This window comes from Myotis yumanensis, unplaced genomic scaffold (assembly GCF_028538775.1).
Source record: "Myotis yumanensis isolate MYYU_CA2020_CCGP unplaced genomic scaffold, mMyoYum1.0.hap1 SCAF_12, whole genome shotgun sequence".
Lineage (NCBI taxonomy): Eukaryota > Metazoa > Chordata > Mammalia > Chiroptera > Vespertilionidae > Myotis > Myotis yumanensis.
In genome coordinates this window covers 10,060,180-10,084,030 of record NW_027223763.1, presented here as the reverse complement: position 1 = coordinate 10,084,030, position 23,851 = coordinate 10,060,180, and the positions used below count along the sequence as shown (strand labels likewise).

At 51.3% G+C, this 23,851-nt stretch overlaps 1 protein-coding gene across 1 annotated transcript in view; it reads left to right on the top strand.

The window, feature by feature from the left end:
- The window catches only part of WHRN (whirlin), a 63,098-nt gene that overhangs the window by 13,203 nt on the left and 26,044 nt on the right, over window positions 1–23,851 (top strand). The window contains 2 exon segments of the mRNA XM_070430771.1: window positions 10,167–10,385; window positions 15,927–16,052. Coding sequence (XP_070286872.1) covers window positions 10,167–10,385; window positions 15,927–16,052 — 345 coding nt within the window.

Genomic DNA, 23,851 nt, shown 5'->3' with positions numbered 1-23,851 from the left:
GGATGAGATGCCTCATTTTTCCCAGCCTTTGCAACACTGGATATTATATTTCTTTTCCATTTTTGCCAATCTGATAGACAAAAAAGTATCCTATTTTAATTTGCATAATTTAAATAGGAAAGTAGGGCTCCTGAGCATGTTTGTTTGTATAGCTGTATATATGTGCATATAATGTAGAAAATCTATAGCATATATGACATATATTGTATACATCATTATAACATGTACAATAATATAATATCTATAACATATTCATTTATTTTTGGTATATAACATTTAAAAAATATGTCTTTATTGATTTTTTTAGAGAGAGGAAAGCAAAGAGAGAGAAGATAGAAACGTCAATCGGCTGCCTCCTGCACTCCCCCTACTGGGGATCATCCTGCAACCCGGGCATGTGCTCTAACTGGGATTAGAACCAGCAACCTCTTGGTACCTGGCACAATGCTCAGTCCACTGAGCCACGCTGGCTGGGCAGGTATATAAGTTATTGATGTCCTACACCCATTTAATCATAAGAGCTTTTCATTTCCATGTCATCAAATCTATCAGTCTTTTAAGAGATGGTTGGTTTGCCCTGGCCAGTTGCTCAGTGGTTAGAGCATCAGCCCATGGATAAAAAAAGGGTCGCAGATTCGATTCCCAGTCAAGGGCACATACCTGGGTTACAGGTTCCCCAGCCCTGATTGGGCACATGCAGGAGGCAACCAACCAACGTGTCTCTCTCACATGGATGTGTCTCTCTCTCACGGCAGTGTTTCCCTCTCACTCTCTCTCTCCTCCCTCCTTCCTACTCTCTCTAAAAATCAATGGGAAAATATCCTCATTTGAAGATTAAAAAAAAAAGATGGTTGTTTCATCTACCTTGAATTTGGATTCTTCAGTCTGAGGGTGAGTTAAATTGGAAGCCTATCTGCTTGTTAACTGAGAATGTACAGGAATTGATGAGGGACAGGAATGTAGAGTCAGTGAGGAGAAACACCCCATCCGTGTAGCCACTCGTGGGCCGAGAAAATGGTATTGATATGAACGGATTTTCCTGATGGATGGTCGCGCTGTAGACATTGATTCTAGCAACACAACACTCCATCGCAAACCCACCCAGGCTCACCCTGAACCAGTATATTTATGACTCCTAGGAGCGTGTTAGTTTTTCCCCAAAGAAAGAAAGAAAAGGAAAAAGAGACGAAATAGAAAAGAACATTTGTAAAAGAACTTACTTAAATTATAAGAGACTGAAAGCCAAGCTTAGTGGGTAATTGAAGAATTGCATTAAAAAGGGATCAATATCTTTCTGGAATTTGCTCTGTCCTCATTTTGTGAGTAGCTTTGCCAAAGGATGGTCACTCTGTCACGATCTTGCAAATTTCTCTTGGCATTATCCCCAAGGACAGCATTTTTTCCTCTCTTCGATCCTTCGTGTTTTTCCTTTTAGCACAGCCTTGACTCACCAAGACATTTAGGAGCAGAGATGCTGGAGAGCAGGGGCTTAAAATGTCAGGTCCCTGTTCCCGCCTCTGGGATCCTGGCGTTGCCAGCGTGAGCAAACGTTTCCTCCTGCATCTTCAGGCTGAGCCTCTGGAGAAGGTCAAACTCATAGAGGAAAGAGTGGAGGGAATGAACAGTTGATAAAAAAAAAAACCCTACTTTGTAAAAAGGCCCAAATTAAAGGCAAATTTCAACAGCATTAATGAAAACTGAAAGGGGGAAAAGAAGATACCGCTATTCCCGCCTTCCTAACAGGTTGTCATTTTTCTGCCGCCTCCTCCGGCCTCATCCCTGTACATTCACATTTCCTCCGTGGTTTCGTCGCCTGCTTCCGTTCATCTTTGCTTCATACCTAGGCTGTTGTGTTGTTTCATGATCCTCTGTGGAACTGCATGGGGTCTTGGGCGGGCTCACACGGCTGCTCTGCAGTCCAGTTGATATTCTCTGGGGGCAGCAGCTCACAGAGGTGAGGTGGCCACAGAGAGCTGTACTTTGGTATATATCGAGTTCTTACCCATGGGTCAGCATTCCAGAAGAATAGAGACTAACAAGTTGTGGACTTTTGTTTAAGGGAATGTTTATAAATGACATGTGTTCTTAGACCAAAGTTAGCAGCAGCAAAAGGATTTTGGGGGAGTGGAGGGTGAGAGGTAGAATGAGAACGCAGAGTTGTTGCCCAAGCGTCTGTGAAAAGTATCTGCCTCCAACTCCTTGTTCAAGGCGTCTAATCCATGAGATACACTTCAGCATTCATTCCTCCACTTGGTAATTGTTTGATTGAGCATCTCCCTTGTAATTGGTGTGATTTAACACCCTCTTTAAACCCTACAGATTCTATTTACCTATTGTTATTATATGTACAACTAATTCATATTTAAATGGAACTGTGAGCTTCCTAGCAACCACGGCAAAAAGGGAAATCAGTACATGATTAGATTCCACTAGAGAACCCATTGGTACTTATGGAGAGGTAAAATTCCTCATTGGCATTCAGTGGAAGGCAGTGAATTTCAGGAGGAAGTCTATTTCAATTGCACTTCTTCATTGTCTCTCATTTTATGTGGAATCACCCATGACCTCCTATCTTTCATATTTATTGATACCCCTGTAACAAAATCAGAAAAATGCCCTGCCTTCTCCGTCTATTGGGAAAGATGTAAATAAAAATAATCACTTGTATAAGTATGTTGAGATGTGTTCTTTCATGGATAGGGAGCAGCACGTGCAAGTAGCTTAGAGCACTTGATACTGTACGAAAGCCGGGGACAGGGGCTGGAGATGAGGCTGGCCAGGCAGCAGGATGAGCTGTGTGGGCTTGAGATCACTGCGAGGAGTTTGCATTTCACATCAGAAGCAGTGGGAAACTTTGGGGCAGGGAAGGACACTTGCATTTCAGAAGGACTCTCTGGCTGCCCGGCAGAGACTGATTTTGGAGGCTGGGAAGCTGTTGCAGTTCGTGGTCCCTCTAAAACAATGGTTCTCAACCTTCCTCATGCCGCGACCCTTTAATACAGTTCCTCATGTTGTGGTGACCCCCAACCATAAAATTATTTTCGTTGCTACTTCATAACTGTAATGTTGCTACTGTTATGAGTCGTAATGTAAATATCTGATATGCAGGATGTATTTTCATTGTTACAAATTGAACATAATGAAAGCATAGTGATTAATCACAAAAACAATATGTAATTATATATGTGTTTTCCGATGGTCTTAGGCGACCCCTGTGAAAGGGTCGTTCGACCCCCAAAGGGGTCGCTACCCACAGGTTCAGAACCGCTGTTCTAAATGGTTATTAACACGGATAAAAATGTGTTATCTGTGCAGAGGGAAGGAGCTCTGAAGACAGAGGGATAATTAGGGCTTTACTTCCTCATGACATTAAAATATGCCACTGGGGCAGAGTCCACATCACCAATTTTCTGCCTTCCCTCAAAATGAGGCTGATGAAGGGATTAGCTAAAGAACATATATGCACGAGAGGCCTGATGCACGAAATTGGTGCAAGAGTAGGCCTTCTGTCCCCCGGCTGCCAGCACCGGCTTCCCTCCAGCACCCAGGACCCAGGCCTCCCTTTGGCCGCAGGCAGGCACCTGGGACCTGGGCTTCCCTTGCAGCTCCGACTTTGTCTGGAAGGTCGTCCGGAAGGACGTCTGTTCTAATTAGCATATTACACTTTGTTATTATAGATATCTCATAGATATGGACAGTGGTGTGATGAGAAAGGCACAGATTTGGAGAGTCTAAGATTGAAATCCAAGCCCTGCCTCTGATCATCCTTTCTGTGACCTCACATAAACACTTCACACCTACAATCTCTGTCCTTCCCTGTGCAATGGGAAGAATAAACCACGTGCTCGTCACTGCTATGTTGCTATTACCAGTAACATTAGCCACCACTTACTGGGCAGCTACTTTGTGCCAAGCCCCGCGTAAGATGCTTTGTGTACGTTATTGAATCAGGCCTCCTTATTTCGTCTGCAGACAACTCCACAAGGATAGGATTAGCAGCACTGTTTAACAGGTGAGAGAGCTGAGGCACAGGCCACATAAGTAACTTGTCTAAAGTCTCATAGCTGGGAAGAGATGGAACTTCATTTGAACGGCTTTCTAGTGAGCTTATCTTCCACTGAAAAGCACTCAGGGGGTCCTCACCCTAAGACACCTTTACATTTTGGTGCTTTGCAGTACTTTAGTCCCCAGATAAAGTCAGAAGATAGAGCCAAGATTTGCCTGAACTGGGATATTTCTGGAGCCTGTGGAAGGAGGCACAAGGGAGGGTGGATGCCTGCACCAGAGTGACTCTGCTTTGGGAAGAGATTATTGGAAAGCCCCCATTCAGTCCTATCCACAGCCTCTATAGATAGGGGAATGAAGACCTTCTGTAGGCCCCGGTGGCACAGTGCTGCCCCCTGCCGGTGGTTGTAGGAACTACGACAGGGAGAGACCTGGTTGCATATGAAAAAGCACACACTGTTCACGGCCTCAGGAATCCCACCTTTCTCTAATCTAGGGCAGCGATTTTCAACCCGTGTGCCGCAAGAATTTTTAAAACATGCAATACCTGACTGTTTAGTCAGGAGCACTGACCTTTTTTTCCTTAGATAGTCAATTAAAAAATGACACTACCCAACACAATAGCTGTCCAGTGTGAATGAATCAAAATCATACTTATTTTTTTTTGTCAGATTGGCAAAAGTGTATATTTTTTGGTGTGCTGCACAATTTTAGTAATTGGTTCATGTGTGCCATGAGATGAAAAAGGTTGAAAGTTGCTGATATAGAGAATTAGATGCACATGTGATCCGAGATGCAGGTAATAGTATGTTATCATAGCATTGTTTGTGCTGGCAAAAAACAACAACAACAACAGTGAGAAACAACCTAAATGGTGTCCAGCAATCGGGGAGTGAGAATTCCGTGGTGCTTCATGTCTCCCAGGGGTTGTGATGTAATACAGAAAGAAATGTGCTTAACGTCATTGAATTGGTGAGTAAAGAGCCTCAAAATGCATTTTTTAGCTGGAAAAGAAAAAGGCGATTCACCGATTGATGGTATGACACCTAGATGGCTATCATCATCTTGGCTTTTGCATTTTAACTGCAGAGACAGGCAGAAAGAGGTTGGATAATCTGTTCTGCGTCACACTGCCAGCAAACAGCAGAGCCAGGACCGAGGCCCCGGGTGTCTGGACCCAACGCCCCAGCAAGGCAAGGTGGGGTCGGGAAGAGTGGGCGTGTGCCATTCTGGCCTCTCTTCCCCGTCACTAACCTGGATTTCAGACCAGCTCTCCATCCTGAGGGGGAGCATCTCTGTTTCCAAGAAGAGAAGAACTGGCTCCTCGAGCAAGGTCTGTGCCCTGAAATGAGCCTGCTGACTCACCATGAGTGCCCTCAAGGCTTTTCGAGGGCACTTTTTTGCACATGTCCCTCAGGATAATAGTCTGGTAACTCACAACCTTGTGCTCCTCTGTGTGCTTGCCCCGGGTGCATGTTTCTTGGACATATGCACACCCGTGTGTTAACCCACACCCCCTGGTCCCCTACACCATGGCCCTCTCCAGCCTGTTTCTCAGGCCTCTGCTAAGCAGAGTCATGTCAGCCTGGTCTGTGATTTGGGGGTTTCAGAGTTAGCTCTGAAGAGCCGAGGGAGGCACATTTGCTTCCTGAGAGCATTAATCCAAGTAGCAAGTTGTTAAATTTGAAGACATACGCATATAATTTACATTCCGCAATCATAACACGCTGCCTGAATAGTCATCTGGTGACGGGGAGTGTCTTAGCCGTGCCATCTGCCGGGTCAGACGGAGATGTCTTTGCTTGGACTTAGGGGGATGCCCACAAGACCCTAGGTCGAGTTTCACCACGAAACACGTGATAAAAGGCACGAGAGCACGGCGCTCTGATGACCCTCTGCCTGCCGTGGATTCTCCAAAGCTTACGTTTTCACTTTTTAGCCACTGCTCATCGACTTCTCAAGTGAGAGGGCCTGTGCTAGCAGGGCGCCTCTACTAAAGAGAGAGTGGCATTATGGCCTTCACCTTACAGAGGAGAAACCGAAAGGTGGGCAGCTTGCGGGAGGGGGCCCTGCTAACAGGCAGTGTGTTCAGGGGCCTGGCTGGTTCCGCAGGTTGCCGCAGCGGGAGAGGGCACGGGTGACCGAGAATCACCAGCTTGCACAGGTCGGGCTGTAAGGCGGGTGGTTCACCAGCCGTAGGCAGCAGCTGCTTACAAAGGCAGGGCCCTCGGCATAGTCCCATTGCAGGGGCGTCTCCCCAGCCTCAGGTCCCTACAGGGGCCTCCACCGCTGATGTGGTGCTGCGTTGGGGTGTGCTTCCTGCCACACCTGACGTGCTCCATCCGCCCTTCTGGTTTAGCCCTGGTTTCTCTGGGCCTCAGTTTCCCACGTTTAAAATGGTCTGACGTTGTTGCTGGCGCTGGCCACAGTAGCCCGAGGCCCTGGTAATGGAGCCCAGAGCCCCCGGATTCAAGATCTGGTTGAAAGACCCTGTAGCCACCCAGGCGCCACGGTCTGAGGGCTCACTCCTTAAACGGGGAACCCCGACTTTCCCCAGGTACAGTGCTCAGGCCTGGAGTCTGTCCCTGCACGTGCCCCTGATCTCTTCGCTACCATGACCCATGACCACCATGCGGGTCTAGACTGCCTTTCCTTCTAAGTGCAGTCATGAACCAGAAGATAGTGGGGTTGAACTTGGGGCAGGACCTCAGCATTCAGTGAGTCCAGCCTGCTCACGGCCTGTTGACAAAACCGAGTCCCAGCGAGAGGAGGCCGTGGCCGTAGGTCACCCTGCGAGCCAGTGGCGCCACGGGGACATGCCTGCGGCGTCGCTGTGTCTCAGCCAGAGTTCTTTCTGGGTGCCCTGCTGCCTGAGGCTGCTGGCTGCCCAGCTCAGGAGAAGCTGCTAGTCCTCCTGAGACACGAATGGCGTGGTGCCCCTGGCGGTGAGTGAGGACTGCACGATGCCCAGATGGCCTGAGCCTCAGACGAAGGGGCCATGGGTGGGTGCGGAAGGCGGGGGTGGGGGGGTGGGGGGGTGGTGATCTGGGGAGAATGCATCGGCCAGCTCTTTTTGGGAATTAGCTCCTTCGTCCAGTGCCACCCTTTAAAATAAGCGAGCGGTTGTTTGTACACATGGAGACAAGAGGGGAATAAGAAGGATAAACCCATTTCTTAGATCATCCCCACCTCCTTGCATGACACCCACCTTTTAGAGGGAGTGGAGCCCTTCCGCAGGGTTCTCAGAGCCTGTCCCGGGAGCCTCATTTTCTTCAGTTTCACCAGAAAAATAACGACAGTGGTGATGGATGTTGATATTCTTGCTCTTCAAGACCCACCGGAAGCCCACACTTACCCTTCCACAGCCAAGAGCAGAGGTTCCGGAATGGTCCAAGTTGGAGTGACCATCACATTTTCGGGTCCCATAGGCTTGAGGTGCAGAGGGGAAGGGACTGGCTCAGGACTGTGCCTCTCCTCGCTGTACCCTCTCTGTCCTTCCCATTTCGGGTTTCCAGGGTCCCCTTCCGTAAACTACCAGGTGTGGGCAGCTTGTGGGAGCCGAGGTGACCTCGCAGGCCCTCTCCGGCGCCAGCCGCCTGTGGCATTCTCATCAGAGGCATTAACCTCCTCTCGTTCTCAAGGTCATTGCCTGCCTATTTATAAAACTGACCAAGAGAATTCCACTACTGCCAGCAATACAGAATACAAATCATGCTCTATGCGTTGGCTTCATTCTCTCCCCCACCTTCTTTTAACTCCTTAGACCAGTGGTTCTCAACCTTCCTAATGCCTCGACCCTTTAATACAGTTCCTCATGTTGTGGTGACCCCCAACCATAAAATTATTTTCGTTGCTACTTCATAACTGTAATGTTGCTACTGTTATGAATCGTAATGTAAATAGCTGATATGCAGGATGTATTTTCAGTGTTACAAATTGAACATAATGAAAGCATAGTGATTAATCACAAAAAAATATGTAATTATATATGTGCTTTCCGATGGTCTTCGGCGACCCCTGTGAAAGGGTCATTCGATCCCCAAAGGGGTCGCGACTCACAGGTTGAGAACCGCTGCCTTAGACAAAGCTTTTCTACACCCAGTTTCTCTTCCAATGCAGACATGCCAGGGAAGAGAGGGGAGTGGGCTGTGCCTCTTGCTGAGCTCCTACTGTGTGCACAGCCTCTGGACCTCTCCCATGTGGTCTTGTTTAATCCACACGACCCCGAGAAGTGGGTGTTGCCCTCCTTTCACGTGGGCTGCTTTGAGAGAGGCGGGTGGCTGACACTAGGGCTCTATACTAACAAGTGACAGAAGCCATTACATCCAGTTACGCTGGAATCCACATCTGTGTTCTCTCCACCTACACGCCTCTAATTCTAGCGCAGCCTTCCAGATCAAACGCGTAGCTGCGGGGTGATGCCTGTGGATGTTGGGGTTACTTTTGGGATCATATATGTACTTTCTCACCTCATCAGGTCAACCAGGCTTTTATGAGCACCTACTGTGGAAGGTATGAGCACCTACTGTGAGCACCAGGTATGAGCACCTACTGTGAGCACCAGGGGAAGCCTTGTCTCTCACCAGGCGTTAAGTGCCATGAGCATCTGCCCACTTTGTTCTCTCCCGGCCTGGCACATAGTAGGCCCTCCGTCAGCCCTCATCGAATGAATGATGGGGCTCAGACTCTGCCCAGTAAAGAAGCAGAGAAGAGGCAGGCCAGTGGGAACCGCACTGAGCAGCCAGCAGTGCCCTCACGGAGGAGGGAGCAGTGGGCAGGGAGGAGGGGCAGGAACACTGTGCGGAGGGCTCGGTGGCCTCGGAGGTTTCTGCTGAGGCTCCATGTGCCCTGAGACCCACCTCCCTCTTTGCTCCAGCAGAAGCCCACTTGGTCTCCCGCTTCCACCATCCTGCATCTCAAACTTTAACTGGTTTTTATTTTCCCAGCCGTTCTGTCTGGCAGCCCGGGGAATGCTAAAAGACCACTGTAGATCTTCCCCTGCTCATCTCCTCAGAAATCCTTCGGTAAAAGCAGAATTTTCCCTCTCCTTCTCCCTCTCCTGGGGAGTAGCATTTAGCTGTGGGAGCGAGGGACCCGGCGCCTCCCTGCTCACGTCAGGACAGAGTGTCCTCGAGCAGGTCCTGGTCCGCCAGGGCTCCCCACTGCCCTTGACAGCTCTGCCCGTGGCTGCATTTGGCCGCCAAGAGTATTGGGGAGTCAGAATAATGTATGCCCTGGATTCGGGCAAGCAGGGAGGACCAGACAGCAAAGTACCGCCCTCCCCCTTTGAGACATAGTGTTGCTTTCTGGAAGCAACATACCCTCATTCTGGAGCAGTTGGAAAATGCTGAGAAACAGGGGCGCGGCAGAGGCTGCACTGAGTCCGCCCCCCCCCTCCCCCGCGCTGTCCCACGGGGCGAGCTTCCTCCCCCAGCACTGAGCTGTGCCACAGGGATGACATGCTGTCTGCCAGGGAGACTCAGCCTCACCCCAGGATATTTTTTCCATTGATTTTTAGAGAAAGTGGAAGGGAGGGGGAGAGACAGAGAGAGAAACATTGATGTGAGAGAAGCACATTGATTGGTTGCCTCCCACACACGCCCTGACCTGGGCCGAGGATCAAGCCTGCAACCGAGGTTTTGAACCCGGGACCCTTCAGTCCATGGGCCGACACTCTATCCACGGAGCCAAACTGGCTAGGGCAGTGCCAAGGGTTTTTGTTGGGGGCTGGTCACATAGGTACCCTCTGCCTGTACCACATTCCAGATCTCCAGAAGGAAAGCAAGTGGTCAGCATGAACCGCATGGTTTGCACAGGTAGGCTGGCACAGCGAGCCCTCGTCAGGTTGGGAATGGTGGGAACACTCCGAATGCAAGCTCCCAGGTGCCGGCCAGGCAGGCCTCCCTGTGGGTGCAGGCCCAGGCCTGCTCTGTTATGCTGAGACCATCTCTCTTGTGTTTGGACCACTTCAAGATAAGGGTGGGACAGATGTCCTGGTTTCCATAGGACAGAACCGAGGGCTGGAAAAGGTAAGGCATTTAGGGACTGGCCTTCTCCTCCGTGAATGGGTCCCGAGAGGAAGCAAGTGCTGGGTACTGGGCGGCTGTCCCTCACTGCCCCTTCCTGCTAATGCTGTATCCCTCTCTCTGCTCTCTCTCTAGGCGCTCAAGGGCTCCAAGAAGCTGGTGATGTCGGTGTACTCAGCAGGGCGCATCCCCGGGGGCTACGTCACCAACCACATCTACACCTGGGTGGACCCGCAGGGCCGCAGCATCTCCCCGCCCGCCAGCCTGCCCCGGCCCCACAGCGGTGCCCTGAGGCCGCGCGAGGGTGACCGGAGGAGCACCCTGCACCTGCTGCAAGGCGGGGATGAGAAAAAGGTGAGCTGCCCCGCCTGGCCCGGGGAAGGCTGACCTGAGCCGGGGGCTGTGAGGGAGGCTGGCCCCTGAGACCGTTCTTATGGCTAAGCCCAGAACAGGGAAGCTTTTTAGAGGCTGGAAGGAGGGCTTGGTCCTGTCGGGGTTCTGTTCTTTCTTTTTGGCCTGTGCAGGCTGTTACAATGCAGACCAAGGTGCTGCAGCAAAGAGCCGGTGACTTAAATAAGGTCAGGTATCTCTCCTTGTCACAGCGAAACGGAGGGGGCAGTATAGGCTGGCGGGCAGCTCTGTCCCACATCTTATTCTGGGGCCCGGTTCCCTCCACTACCATCCTGTCTAGGACGAAGCTCAGAGCTTCCCTTTAAACTAGAAATGACTGGACTGCTCAGCAGCTCTGACCCAGGCGCTCAGCCACGCTTGCTGCCAGGACTGCGTGCTCCAGAGGGAGGCGGTGGCGGGGCTGGTCTGGGTTGTAAGGAACAGAAACGGGTCCTGGTCACCTCCACAGAGTAAGAGCTCGCTGGCAGGGCGTGGCAGGCCCAGAACTGGAGCCGAGGAACTGGGGTGCCGCCTCCAGAAGAAAGGGATCTCCTCCCTTGCAGGTCTCTGCCTCCTTCCCCTCAACTGTCATACTCCAGGGAGGTGCACCGATTGGCTGGTGGGGAGGGCTGGGATGTGGTAACCTGAAGGAGAGGGACAGGGGCATCAACAGACGACCCCTACAGAGCCTGCCTCTCCCCGGGCACGACTGGTTCTTAAAATATTGTGGAAAGGACTGAGAGATGGCCCCCCTGATGTTTTAAACTTCACTCTGGGGGCTGTTTGCACCCCCCCCCGCCAGTCGCTCCTGGGACGAGGAATGTTATACCTGCAAGCAGCTCTCTGGTCCTCCAGCACTTTGACTCTGGCAGCCTGGACGCCACAGAGCCTCCCCTCCGGAGACGTTCTCAGCTTTCCTTTCCTGTCGATAAGACCGTAACATTTATTTAATGTTTTGTGTTCTTTGTGCTCAAACATCGATCTGCAGGCGAGACAGAGATGGAAGCCGCCTCTGTGCCAGGCGAGAGGCAGTGGGTAGCCAGCTGGTAGGCACCACTGGGTCCACCTGGGCTTCTTCCAAGGAGGCAGGGCTGGGTGGGGGTCGGCCCCCGTGCCCCCCTCCCCCGGCGACCTTGCTCTCTGGCCGTCTTGAGAAAGCAGCAGTACCTGTGGCCTTGACTCATTTCCAAGTCCAGCCTTCCAGGGTTAGGCAGAGAACCTGCTTTATCCTTTTCTCCAGCCCCGTCCCTCGGGGTAGGATATAATCTTAGAGTAGGAATTCTTGCTGGTGGAGAGCTGGCTGGGTGCTGGGCTCTGTACTTACAGCATCTGATTGAATCCGCAGACCGCCCTGCAGGGCAGGTGTCCTTATCCGAATTTTACACATGAGGGGTCGGAGATTCAGGAACTAGGGCCCATGCAGGAGGCCCCCTTACTTAGTGAGCTCCTGGTGTGCCTGAGGCTGCTGTGGGAAGTGGGATAGGAGGTCCTGGGAGGAGAGAGACAGTAATCCAGAAACGAACATAAGTTAGCAAGAGCATTAAAGTGGTGAAGACAGATGAAAGAAGTAAAATCAGGAGAGGGGATAGAGAGCGATGGGGAGGGAGGCACTGCTCCGGATGAGGTGGTCAGGTAGGGCCGCTCCGAGGAGATGGTTCCTGAGTGAGACCGAGAGAGGAAGAAAAAGCCACCATGTGCCGTCTGGGGGCTGAAAATCCCAGGCAGCAAGGACAGCGTGTGCAAAGGCCCTGAGGTGGGAACAAGCGTGGCATCTCGAGGCTTGGCGAGAAGGACCCTGTCCCTGGAAGTGAGTGGATGGGAGGGTTGGGAGGAGAGAAGGTGACCTCTGGGCGTCGAGGAGTGACTTACATAGGAATGCAGAAGATAGAGGCTGAGAGAACTGTGTTCCCCGGAGGCCCACTACTTCAGAAGGCAGCAGAGACCCTAGACCAGCAGTCACCAACCGGTGGTCCGTGGACCACTGGTGGTCCGTGAGGCCTGAAAGGTTGGCGACTGCTGCCCTAGACCACCCCAAGGAGGCCTTCATAGACCTCAGAGCTCCCGACGGCAGCTTCTGCCCTGTCCTCGTGTCTCCTCTCGCTGACACAACATGGAACCCCCACATCCTTGTTGAGAAGTGCCCTGGGGACATGTCTCTGGAGCCCTCACTCTGGCTCCTGGGCCTGACTCTTCTGTCCAGTGGCCTGGTCTCATCTAATATTCTAAATAGCCGTGACCAGACTCCCGGATGGACTTCCCACCCAACTGCAGAAATCTTAGCACAGCCCCAGTGGGGACGCACGCAACATCTAGGGCAGTGGTCGGCAAACTCATTAGTCGACAGAGCCAAATATCAACAGTACAATGATTGAAATTTCTTTTGAGAGCCAAATTTTTTAAACTTAAACTATATAGGTAGGTACATTGTTATTAACTTAATCAGGGTACTCCTAAGGCTTAGGAAGAGCCACACTCAAGGGGCCAAAGAGCCGCATGTGGCTCGCGAGCCGCAGTTTGCCGACCACAGGTCTAGGGAAATGAGTGCTCAGGGTAATCGTGATATAAAAGTCACGTGGAACAAAAGTGCCTTTGAAAACTCTCTCAGCTGCCCTCTGAAGTTGGATCTGTTTTCTCAGCCCTTCCAGTGATGCCCTTCTCCACACTGGAGTGTGAGCACCATCGTGAGGCGGCAGGGAGGCACAGGGAGGAAGAACTGACGGAGCTCTCTGCAAATGAGACCTCTCTGCTCTCGGGACACTGTCACGCCCTCAGAGGCGAAGAGGGGCTCCTTGTTCCAGCGTCCCATTCTGGGCTAACCCTCAGCCTCTATAGCTGCAGTAAACAAGGACAGGATTGCTGCTGGGGGTTAAACAGGCTAGTGTCCAAGTGGCAGAAAGGATAAGACTCTGGAGTCAGGCTGCCTGGGTTCAAATCCTGCCTCCGCCACTTACCAGCTGGGTGACCTTGTACAAGTGACACAACCTCTCTGGGCTTCAGTCTCTCCTCTGTAAAATGAAGACAATAACAGGGCCTACTCTCCCCACTCTGTGTCAGCTCTGTGGCAGTAAGGATCTCGGTTCTGTGCCCTGGTAGGGCCTCACACAGCACAGGCCCTCAGTAAGTGTCGAGTGAATGAATGAATGAAGATGAAAACACCTTGGCAACTGGCCAGTACATGCTAGAAGCTCAGGGAACATTTGCTGGGTTTGGATATAAGTCCTGTTTGATTAAACCCATATGTACACTGTTCTTTGCAGAGTTAACCAGTTAACTGCCACGATATTTTGAATTTAATTTAAAAAGGTCCACCACTGGCGTCTGTAGACGCTTATGGCGTACAAATGGTTAACAGAGGATATAACTTGGTGGTTCTCATGACTCCCTCCTTGGGTTCCATTAATTTGCTAGAGCAACTCACAGAACTCAGGAAAGCAGTTTGCTTACTGTTTACCAGTTGGTTGTAAAAGGACTGGATAAAAAATACAGATGAACATCCAGATGGAAGAGAGGTGTGGGGAGGGATGCAGAGCTCCGGTGCTCTCTCCAGATGTGCCTTTCTCTCTCTCTCCAGATGTGCCTCTCTCCCTTTACGTTCACATGTTCCCCCGCACCCTTACCATTGGGACTTTGTGGAGGCTTCCTCACATAGGCCCGATCAGTTAACTCCTCTTCCAGCCCCTCTCCCTTTCTGGAGAATGGGGGTGGGAGGTGAAAATTCCAGGCTCCTCATCATGGGTTGGTCTTTCTGGTGTCCAGGCCCCAGGCAGGGGCCATCCAGGAACCTACCCAGAGTCACGTCATTAGAACAAAGGTTGCTCCTACTGCTCTTACCACTTAGGAATTTATATGGGTTAACAGAGCTCAGTGCTAGGAATGGGGTTGAAGACTAAATATACATATTTCTTGTTACAAATCACAATATCACACCTGGTTTTAGAACTTCCTGACCGTGTGGCCTTGCGAGCGTCCCTTGACGTTGGGTGAGCCACTGAGGCTTCCAGCTCCTGGATTTGGGGATGGTCACGGCAGCCACGTGGGGCTGTTTCCAGGGTCATTGGTCGTATGTGTAAGCACAGAGCACAGTGTCTGGGACAGAGTCGTTCATTCCAGGGACAACCATGACTCATTGAATGCCAGCGAGGCGCTAGGTACCTTTCATGTATTTTTGCCCCCAAATGCTTATCGATGTCATCTCCCGGGGTTGCTCATATTGCTTCCTGGGCAGGGTCGGGGTTCTAGGCAAGGCAGGAGGGGGGATGGCGGTGCCTGCTCCGTGTAGGTTGTGTGCGAGGATTTCACTGGTGGGGAAACTGAAGGTCAGAGGCGTGATGGGCCTTGCCCCACGGTGGCCCAGGAGTAAAGGGCAGAAGCAGGATTTGAACTTGGGCCTTCCAGAGTCAGTGTGGTGCTCTGTGTAAATGCCTGGCCTCTGCCAGCTGTTGGCTGTGACCGTGGTCACATCCTTTCATCCTCCAGCCTCAGTTTTCTCATCTGGAAAATAGGGATAAGAATAAAGCCGCAGAGGAGGAGAGAGGATGAAATGAGGTAATTAATGCATGTGAAGTGCCTGGGATTTAGAAATACATCTAGTCCCCAGCTAATTTAGTGAGTTATTATTACTACGTGCCTATTATTGGTGGGCGTGGCTTTCTTTTCGTGGAGCCAGGCTGCCGCTCCTGACTGTCCTTTCCCATCTGTGAATTCTGTTTCCTACCAAACGCCAGCTGAATTTCCAGCAAGTGATTGAGGCCGATTACTGTGTGGTTGATGGGACTGTTATTACGGTTCTGTAATAAAGACTCCGTTTTATTCCCTGTGAAGGATTTATGGGGAGGTGGCGGGCAGGCGGGAGGTTTGTTTCTATCCTTAGTATTCAGAGGGCGACTCCTGCCATCTGTGTGTTCCTGGGCTCCTCTGGGCTCTCCCCAGAATCTTTGTGTCCTGGAGCTGGAGGGACCATGTGAGGGGGGGAGGGCTAGGGGTATGTGGGGGGGCAGGAGAACAGACCCCAGGTCACCCAGTGAGCAGGGCTGAGTTCGGCTGGTTCCAGGCCTAAAGGCACAATATGGAAGAGGGGGTTTGCTCTACCTGGCAAAGTGGGGGTTCCTGGTGGGGACTACCCACTCTGTCCTCAGCCCGCCTCGCTGGTCTGAGTCCTGCCTCTCCCCTCTCACCTGGGGGCCCTCCCCAGTAGTCTTTCTAAAATCCCAGTCTGAGCCTCTCTCCCCTGCGTAAGGCCCAGGCGTGGCCTCACTCACAGCCCCGCACATAGGCTAGTCTTGTTTCTTCCTCTCCCTCCCTGTCGGGCTCCATACAAACAGCATCCTGCGTGACCCCAGGGGCTGTGAACTATCCAGATTCCAGATTCGGAGCTTTTGCCCTCCCCTTGCCCCGGGCCCCTCAGCCAGACCTGAACCCATGTGCCCCTCAGGGACTGGGAGTGACTGCAGCCCGCTGGCCCCCGAAGTTCATGGCCCTCAATGCTGTGTCCTGTCCCTGCTGCAGGTGAACCTGGTGCTGGGGGACGGCCGGTCCCTGGGCCTCACCATCCGCGGGGGAGCAGAGTACGGCCTCGGCATCTATGTCACCGGCGTGGACCGCGGTTCTGAAGCAGAAAGCAGCGGGCTCAAGGTGAGGGGCCCCCCACTCCCTCGGGAGGGGGTGGGGTGCGGGGCTGCAGGTGTGGGGGTGGGAGGGACTACCTGAGCCATGTGGGGAGCTCTCGGAGGCTGATTGCGGTCAGACTTCCAGCAGCGCATTCAGCATCCACCTTAGGGACTGGCCCCAGCCGGAGCCCTTGCCCGGCTGCATGCCTCCCATTCACAGCTCAGAGCGAGCGGCAGGAGCTGTGTCCCATCTCCCACGCCCCGAGTTCCCGCTGTCCTTAGCGCAGGGTGCCTCCCACGTGGTGCTGGGCACCGGGCAGCCAGGCTCTTCTGGCTGCTGTTTTGCAAACACTGCTGATGGACTGCGATGGCCCTGACTTCAGAGTTGATTATGGTGCTTGGGGAGGGAAGAGGAGAGAGAGCCACGAGCTGGGGGGGCTGGGGCAGCGTCGGGGCTGGCATTTGATCCAGGGCAACCAGCAGTTATTGAAATATTATTAATTCACGTCTTAAAGACGGCTCACTGTGTGCCCAGCATTCGTAATTGACTTCACAGGTGTCATCTCCTGGAACCTTCATGCCATCCTGTGGGGTAGGTCATTCTTACCCACGTTCCCGGCTGGGTAAACCAAGGCATGGAGCGGTTAAGCAGGCTAACCCAAGGCCGCACAGCCGATGGGATGCAGAGCAGGATTTGGGCCCAGGCAGTCTTGATTCCAACGCAGCAGGAGGTGAGACTGTGTCTCCATAACAAAGGGCCTGAGTGCAGGGCTCCGGAGGATCCCCTGAACACCACTCTGACCCCCACGACCTTTCCTCTCCTCTATGTAGAGCGTCAGGTTCCCCCCATTATGGGGCATTCAGGCCCTTTGTTATGGAGACAGACAGGCCTTGGTTGTGTCAGCTTCTCTTAGGAAATAAGTGGGGCCTTGACTTATGAGTGTCCTGGTGTCCCAACTAACGAGTTTTTTGAGATACCAGCTGTCTCTCGGCCGATTTTTTGCATTGAGTTGATCGAGTAATTTGAGTTAATGCTCTCCTTAACGAGCTCAGCCTCAGAGCGAATTAAACTTGTAAGTCGAGGCCCCATTGTACAGTGTAGCGGGAAGAGTTCTGTGTTTGGAGCCAGGAAGATTGGATTCAAACCCCAGATTTCGCTTTTGCTTTAATAGCTATATGACCTTAGAGAATCCCTCCACCTCTCTGGGTTCCTGTCCTTTTCACAGGGAATCATAACAAATAATGTGTCTTCCTCAGGATTACTAAAAAGATGAAAGGAGGCATGAACTCACAGTGACATTAATAACAGAGGTTAAACATCGAATCTCTAAGATATGGACTGATCTCGGACTTGCAGCCTCCAGAACGGGGAGGAGAGAGGGAATAAATGTCTGTTGCTTCTGAACCACCCAGTTGCTTTGTTATACAGCTGGGACTGACTGGGACAATCTGTTCTTTCCCAAGTGTTTTAAGCCACCAGCACCGCTGTTAAATGCCTTCTTTTGCTAGCCCATTTCACAGGCACAGCATCTGAGACAGATTTTGCACAGCTAGTGAGAGGGAAAGCCGAGACTGGCATTTGGGAATCGGGGTCCTGGTTCTGAACTGTGCTCGGAACCAGGCCAGCGGGTGGGTAGTAGGTGCTCCACAGCGGCTGGCTGGTTCTAGTTGGTTCTGAAATGCCCTGGGTCTGAAATGCCCTGGGTCTGGGCGCTTGCTGTGCTCTCAGCCAGTTAAGATGTTACCTTGTTGGGTCTCCAAGAGGAAACAGTCTCCTAGTAGTCTGTATGCAGATTGTGTTTAGTAAATTTGTTATTTTGAAATAATTTTAGATTTCCTGAAAAGTTGGAAAGACAGGTCCCCTTTTCCTTCATCTAGCTTCCCCTGGTATTAACATCTTGTGTAAGCAGGTGCATTTGCCAAGACTGAGAAGCTGACATTATTGGTACTATACTGCTAAACCGACTCCAGACTTCATATGCAGAGTTCAGTTTTCCCACTTCTGTTCTAGAATACAGTCTAATCCAGCACACCACATTGCATTTAGCCTGTATGCAGTTTTAATTCCATTTACTTCCCCCCAAATTACAAAAAAAAGAGTTTGAAGGTAGTTTCAAAACACAGAGTAAAGATACTTTTTTTTTCAGTTTCTTTTTTTTTTTTTATTGCTTAAAGTATTACAAAGGGTATTACATATGTGTCCTTTTTTTCCCCCCTGCCCTTGACAATCCCCTGGCCTCCTCTACCCCCCAGTGTCTTATGTCCATTGGTTATGCTTATATGCATGCATACAAGTTCTTCGGTTGATCTCTTACCCCCCTCCCTCCTGCCTCCCTGGCCTTCCCGCTGCAGTTTGACAATCTGTTTGAGGCAGCTCTGCCTCTGTATCTATTATTGATCATAAGTTTATAATGGTCTTTATTATCAATGAATGAGTGAGATCATGTGGTATTTTTCCTTCATTGACTGGCTTATTTCACTTAGCATAATGCTCTCCAGTTCCATCCATGCCGTTGCAAATAGTAAGAGTTCCTTCTTTTTTACAGCAGCATAGTATTCCATTGTGTAGATGTACCACAGTTTTCTAACCCATTCATCTACTGATGGGCACTTAGGCTGTTTCCAGATTGGGAGGAAGAACAAGGGGGCAGAGGGAAGAGATAAAGCCGGAGTGAGAATCTTTCCAGAATACTTTCGATGTGGATTGCAAACCCAGCCACAGGCAGGACACAGTTGGCTCTGAGCTTCCTGACAGCCACCACAACGAGGGCAGCAGGGGAGACACATTTGTAAGATGAAAAGAACCAGCTGTGCTTGAGAAGTCTCCTTATTCCTCGTCCTGAGGCTGGACGTAAAAATGCGCAGAGAAGCATCTACCGACCTCTTCCCACATGTCAACAGCGGAGATCTGGCCGAGAAGAGATTATGGAAGATTCTCCCTCTTCTTTATGTCCTTGCGCAGTGTCTGAACGGAGTATTTTATAATCATGCGAACGGCTTCAGTAAGGTGATTTCCATTTTGAAACAAGGCAGAGGAAAAGTATCCCGTACAAGTTTTCTGGCCACGTCCGTTGCTTCTCAGTTGCAGGCCATCGAAGGCTTTATTGGCTCCTAAAACGCCCGCCTGCGGTAGAGGATTTCCATCTTCAGTGTCCACCCCAGGAAAGCACTCCGTGTTCCCTGCCGGCATTTTCCTTTGCCCTCCACGGTCCCTGGGATATGCAAGCGCCTGCCTACACCCACTCGGGCATTCGGGACTGATTAGTTCCATGTATTGTCACTGCAGTTTTCAGTAGAATTAGGCATATTGAGTGGAATAAAGGGGCTTGGTGTGTGGGCGGTGGAGCCAAGAACAGGCTTTCTTTGTAAACAAGACTCCTTGCTGCCCTGCAGAGCTTTCCCGGGAGCAAGTGCTGCCTTCTGCCTGCCTCCCAGCGCTCACTGAGCTCCTTGGGGCCCTGCGGGTCCAGGGAAAGGGCAAGTCCCCTGCTGGGAAGGAGAGCTCCTCGGAGGGGGCAGGCACCTCCCAGCGTGCGCCCTGGGTGCAGCCTGGGACCTGGAGCTCTCCCACCCTCCCGGTAGGGGCTGGCTCCCCTCCCGCACTTATTCCTTCAGCCTCTCTTATTCCTGTGCACCTTCCCCTACAGCTTCAAACCCCACCAAAGAATGGGCCATAAAACCTTGTTTGTTCCTTTAAGGACAGCCAAGATCGACTAGCATTTAAAAAGAATAATGATGAGAGCAGTTGCTCTTTATTAACCAGCTATTATGGACCAAGTGCTGTGCCAAACGCTTTAGATACACTCTTATTTATTCCTCCCAATAGCCCTATGGCGGGCATTAATAGCACCGTTTTTTTTTGTTTGTTTTTTTTTTTTAAATATATTTTATTGATTTTTTACAGAGAGAAAGGGAGAGAGATAGAGAGCTAGAAACATCGATGAGAGAGAAACATCGATCAGCCGCCTCCTGCACATCTCCCAATGGGGATGTGCCTGCAACCCAGGTACATGCCCTTGACCGGAATCGAACCTGGGACCTTTCAGTCCGCAGGCCGACGCTCTATCCACTGAGCCAAACCGGTTTTGGCTAATAGCACCGTTTAATAGGTGAGCTGTTGAGGCTCAGAGAGGGGCAGCGACTTGCTCAGGATCGAGGGCCTAGCCCTTCAGGCCCTTTAAAGGCCACCTGCTTTCTTCTGTCACCTCCTTAGTACCCTAATTTGACCAAATATCACAAGACTGCAAAGAGAGGAAATAAAGGACATTTAGTCCTAAACATCAGCAAGCAAGCTTCGGAAGCCCAGTGTGGCCCTCCCAGATCCTGCCTGGCCCCACGACCTGCGCCCCTGAGGCCATCCCAGGGTGGGAGGCCCATTTGGTTTCTGCTGGTATCAGTGTGGACTCCTTTACATACCAGAAAAAGTATGTGTGTATACATACACAGGTAGATACATAAATAGAGATGTGTGTACCCATGAGCCACTATACAGACATACAGTTCCTCTGGGAGGGGAGCACCCAAGGCTGTTCCTTTCGGTTCCTCACTGGCGCGCCAGCCCCGGCCCCACAGCAGCCCCTGATTGCTTTGGGGACTTGGAAATCCCCTGGCTCTTTAGGTAAGAGGTGGGTAATAACTTACATGTTATTGAGCTCCAGCTTAGAGGACGGGCTGCCTCTCCCAGAGTGCAGGGGCCACGAGCCCTGAACCTCAGAGACGGCATCTTGCTTCCCTTCCCAGGGATTGTGGAGGTAGGGCTGTGCTGCAGGTAGATTCCAGGCTCTCGACTACTAATGTTTATAATAATAACTGGAGGCCCAGTGCATGATATTCGTGCACTTGCGGGTGTGGGGGTAGGGTCCCTCAGCCCAGCCTGTGCCCTCTCACAGTCTGGGGCCCCTTGGGGGATGTCCACCTGCCAGCTGCAGTTAGACATCCCCTGAGGGGTCCTTAGCACTGCTGTGGAGGCGGGAGAGGCTGCTGTCACAGCCGCTGCACTGGCCAGCTGTGAGCCCGGTTTCTGGCTGAGTGGCGCTCCCCTGTGGGAGCAAACTGACCACCAGGGGGCAGTTTCCGCATTGAGCGTCTGCCCCCTGGTGGTCAATGCACGTCATAACGACCGGTCATTCCACCATTTGGTCGATTTGCATATTAGCCTTTTATTATATAGGATAATAATCTGTATATATAAAAGCCTAAGCGACCGTTATGACCGGACAACAGCTATGACATGCACTAACCACCAGGGGGCAGACGCTTAATGCAGGAGCTGCCCCCTGGTGGTCAGTGTGCTCCCATGGCCAACCTCCCGCGGTCCCTCCCCCAGGCCGGCAGGTCCCCATCAGCCCTGATCAGCCCCGATTGGGACTGGATGAGATGCCCTGATTGGCCCCGATCGCCAGCTAGGCCGAGGGACCCCACTGTGCATGAACTCATGCACCGGGCCTCTAGTAATAATAATAATGATGATGTCAGGACACAATGAGCTATGCATGTAAAATCCAATGCCTGGCATATGATAAGCACCCCAAAATGGCAGCCCTAATTGTGTGAGTGTGGGTGCTGGCAGGTAAAGGCCTCTGAAAGTCTCAGGTAGCTGATGAGTCCGCACAGAGGGCAAACAGCTTTCCCAAGGAGCTGGGAGGTGACTTCTCTCCCGAGAAACCCGCACATGCTGGGTGACTGTTTTAGGCTCTCCCCGCTGGCTGTGCCAACTTCTCCATCCTTCCTAGGTTGCTGTCTTGGCTGGATTTGTGAACTGGCCTCTGAATGGGAGCTTAATAAACTGTAAACCTTCAGTTTGCTTAGTCCGACTGCCTGGCTTTTAAAGCTCCCCCCTTCCGTGGTCATAATTGCTCCCAGTTAGGCTTCTGCCCAAGAGAGACCCACGTCGGACTTCTGACCTCCAGAACTGTAGGATAGTAAGTCCATGTTCTTTGAAGCCGTTAGGTTTGTGGTACTTTGTCACAGCAGCTCTAGGAAACTGATATGGTACCTACTGTAGCCCCCCCACCGAGCCTAGTGCTGGCCCTGAGGGGGCACTTGGTTCTCATCTAGAAGGCCCAACATATTTACTCACTTGCCCCATCTTACGAGACAAAAGCAGTTTCAGAATTGCCTCGTGCATTCCACTGTGGAAAACAAACGTGCTAAGTTGAGGTTCTCATTTGTTAGCAACTCATTTTGTCTTTAAACTGAGGGTTTGGAGTCAAAGTCTTGTGTTGGGCTAGTTGTTCCTTTTCCTCTTCAGCTTAGTTCTGTTACTTATTTGAAACAGGCCCCTTTGTTTCCACTGGCATTCAACTGGGCTCCCTCTATTGATTTACTTTCACTTTGAGGAACTAAAACATCAAAATTATGCAAAAAAAAAGGTATATGCAGAGTATCCCTTCTCCCCCACACTCCTCCCGCTCCTCGCTCCTCGCTCCTCCCAGGGAACGAAACAAACTGGTTTTTGGTTTATTCCTGTTTCTTTTTTGCAAAAGCAGTTAGGTACATGTAATCTTTCTCCTTTCCTTGACGAAAGGCAGTATGCTATTGGTATTGTTTTGCACCTTAACTTTTAAAATCGAATATGCTGGAAATCACTTCATGTCAGTGCACAGAAGTCTTTGTTTTTTGTTTTTATTTGCGGCTGCTTGGAGCTGCACTTTGTGGCTCTGCCTGACTTGATTCAGCCACTCTCCTCTGTGGGCACTTAGGTTGTTTTCAGTACTTGGCAGGTCTCCTACCTGACGTGGAAGAGAAGGAAACTGAGGCAAGCAGGGGTTAAGGAAGTTACCCAAGGTCACACAGAGAGCAAGTGGCAGAGTCTGGGTTTAGACCCAGAGGGCAGACTCCTGGGTCTGTGCTCACAACCACACACCAGATGGCCGCTGACTTCGCCTGCATAACAGTATAACAGTTGGTGGTCTCAGTCCTGAGTTTTGAGGGAAAGAAGGCTTAGCGCAGTAACATTATTCTCCCTGGGTCTCAGGGAGAAAGAGGGGACCCTTCCCTGAGTGGGGTCACTCCCAAGCCTGCTGAGCTCTTTCCCCGTGGACCTCAGGCCCAGAGGACGTGAGTGCCTGCTGCTGGTGGCTGGCCAGCTTTGGGGGAGATCCGTGTCCTGTCCTTGCTGCTGTCCCCGCATGCTCTCCTCAGAGCACCCCAGATCTGAGCCTGTCACTCGATGGGCTGTGGATGATGGAGGAGTCTTTCCTCTGCCTTGAAATGAAGGGCATTCCCATGGTCCGCCCTCCGTTCCTCCATCGCTGGTGATAAATAGGAGGCAGTGGTGACAAATAAAATCAAGCCACCTTTATTCGTTTATCCTTCCATGTCCTCCCCATCGGCGCCCGATGGCAGGCTGAGCAATATTGGACACTCCATCACTCTTTGCACCTGTCTCTCCTTCCTCCGGGGGGTCGTGTCTTGATGAGTTCTGGGCAGTGTGAATTTTTCTTGGCTAATTATTCTGAGGGTCTGAGCTTTGGCCCCAGACCCGTCCCCATGCTTTCTGGGCCTCGGTCTCCCCATCTGCAGGGCTGGTGGTCGCAGCCTCTTTGCCTCTTTACTTTTTGCCTTATTGACCCATGTCATCTAACTCAAAGCTGGCTTCGATCGGTAAGAAAAAGTAACATTTCAATGAATCAACACATAGAGCTCTTAGGGGTTTTTTTTTAGGTGCGGGGGGTGGGGGACAGGGAAGTCAGATCAAGACCATTAACATGCCAAATCCAAGTTCACAAACCAAAGGAAAAGGGGAAGCGAGTGGAAGTGAGTGGAGAGGAGGAGGGCGATCCCTCCTGTCCCTTCACCAGTTACTAAATGCCTCCTGTGTGC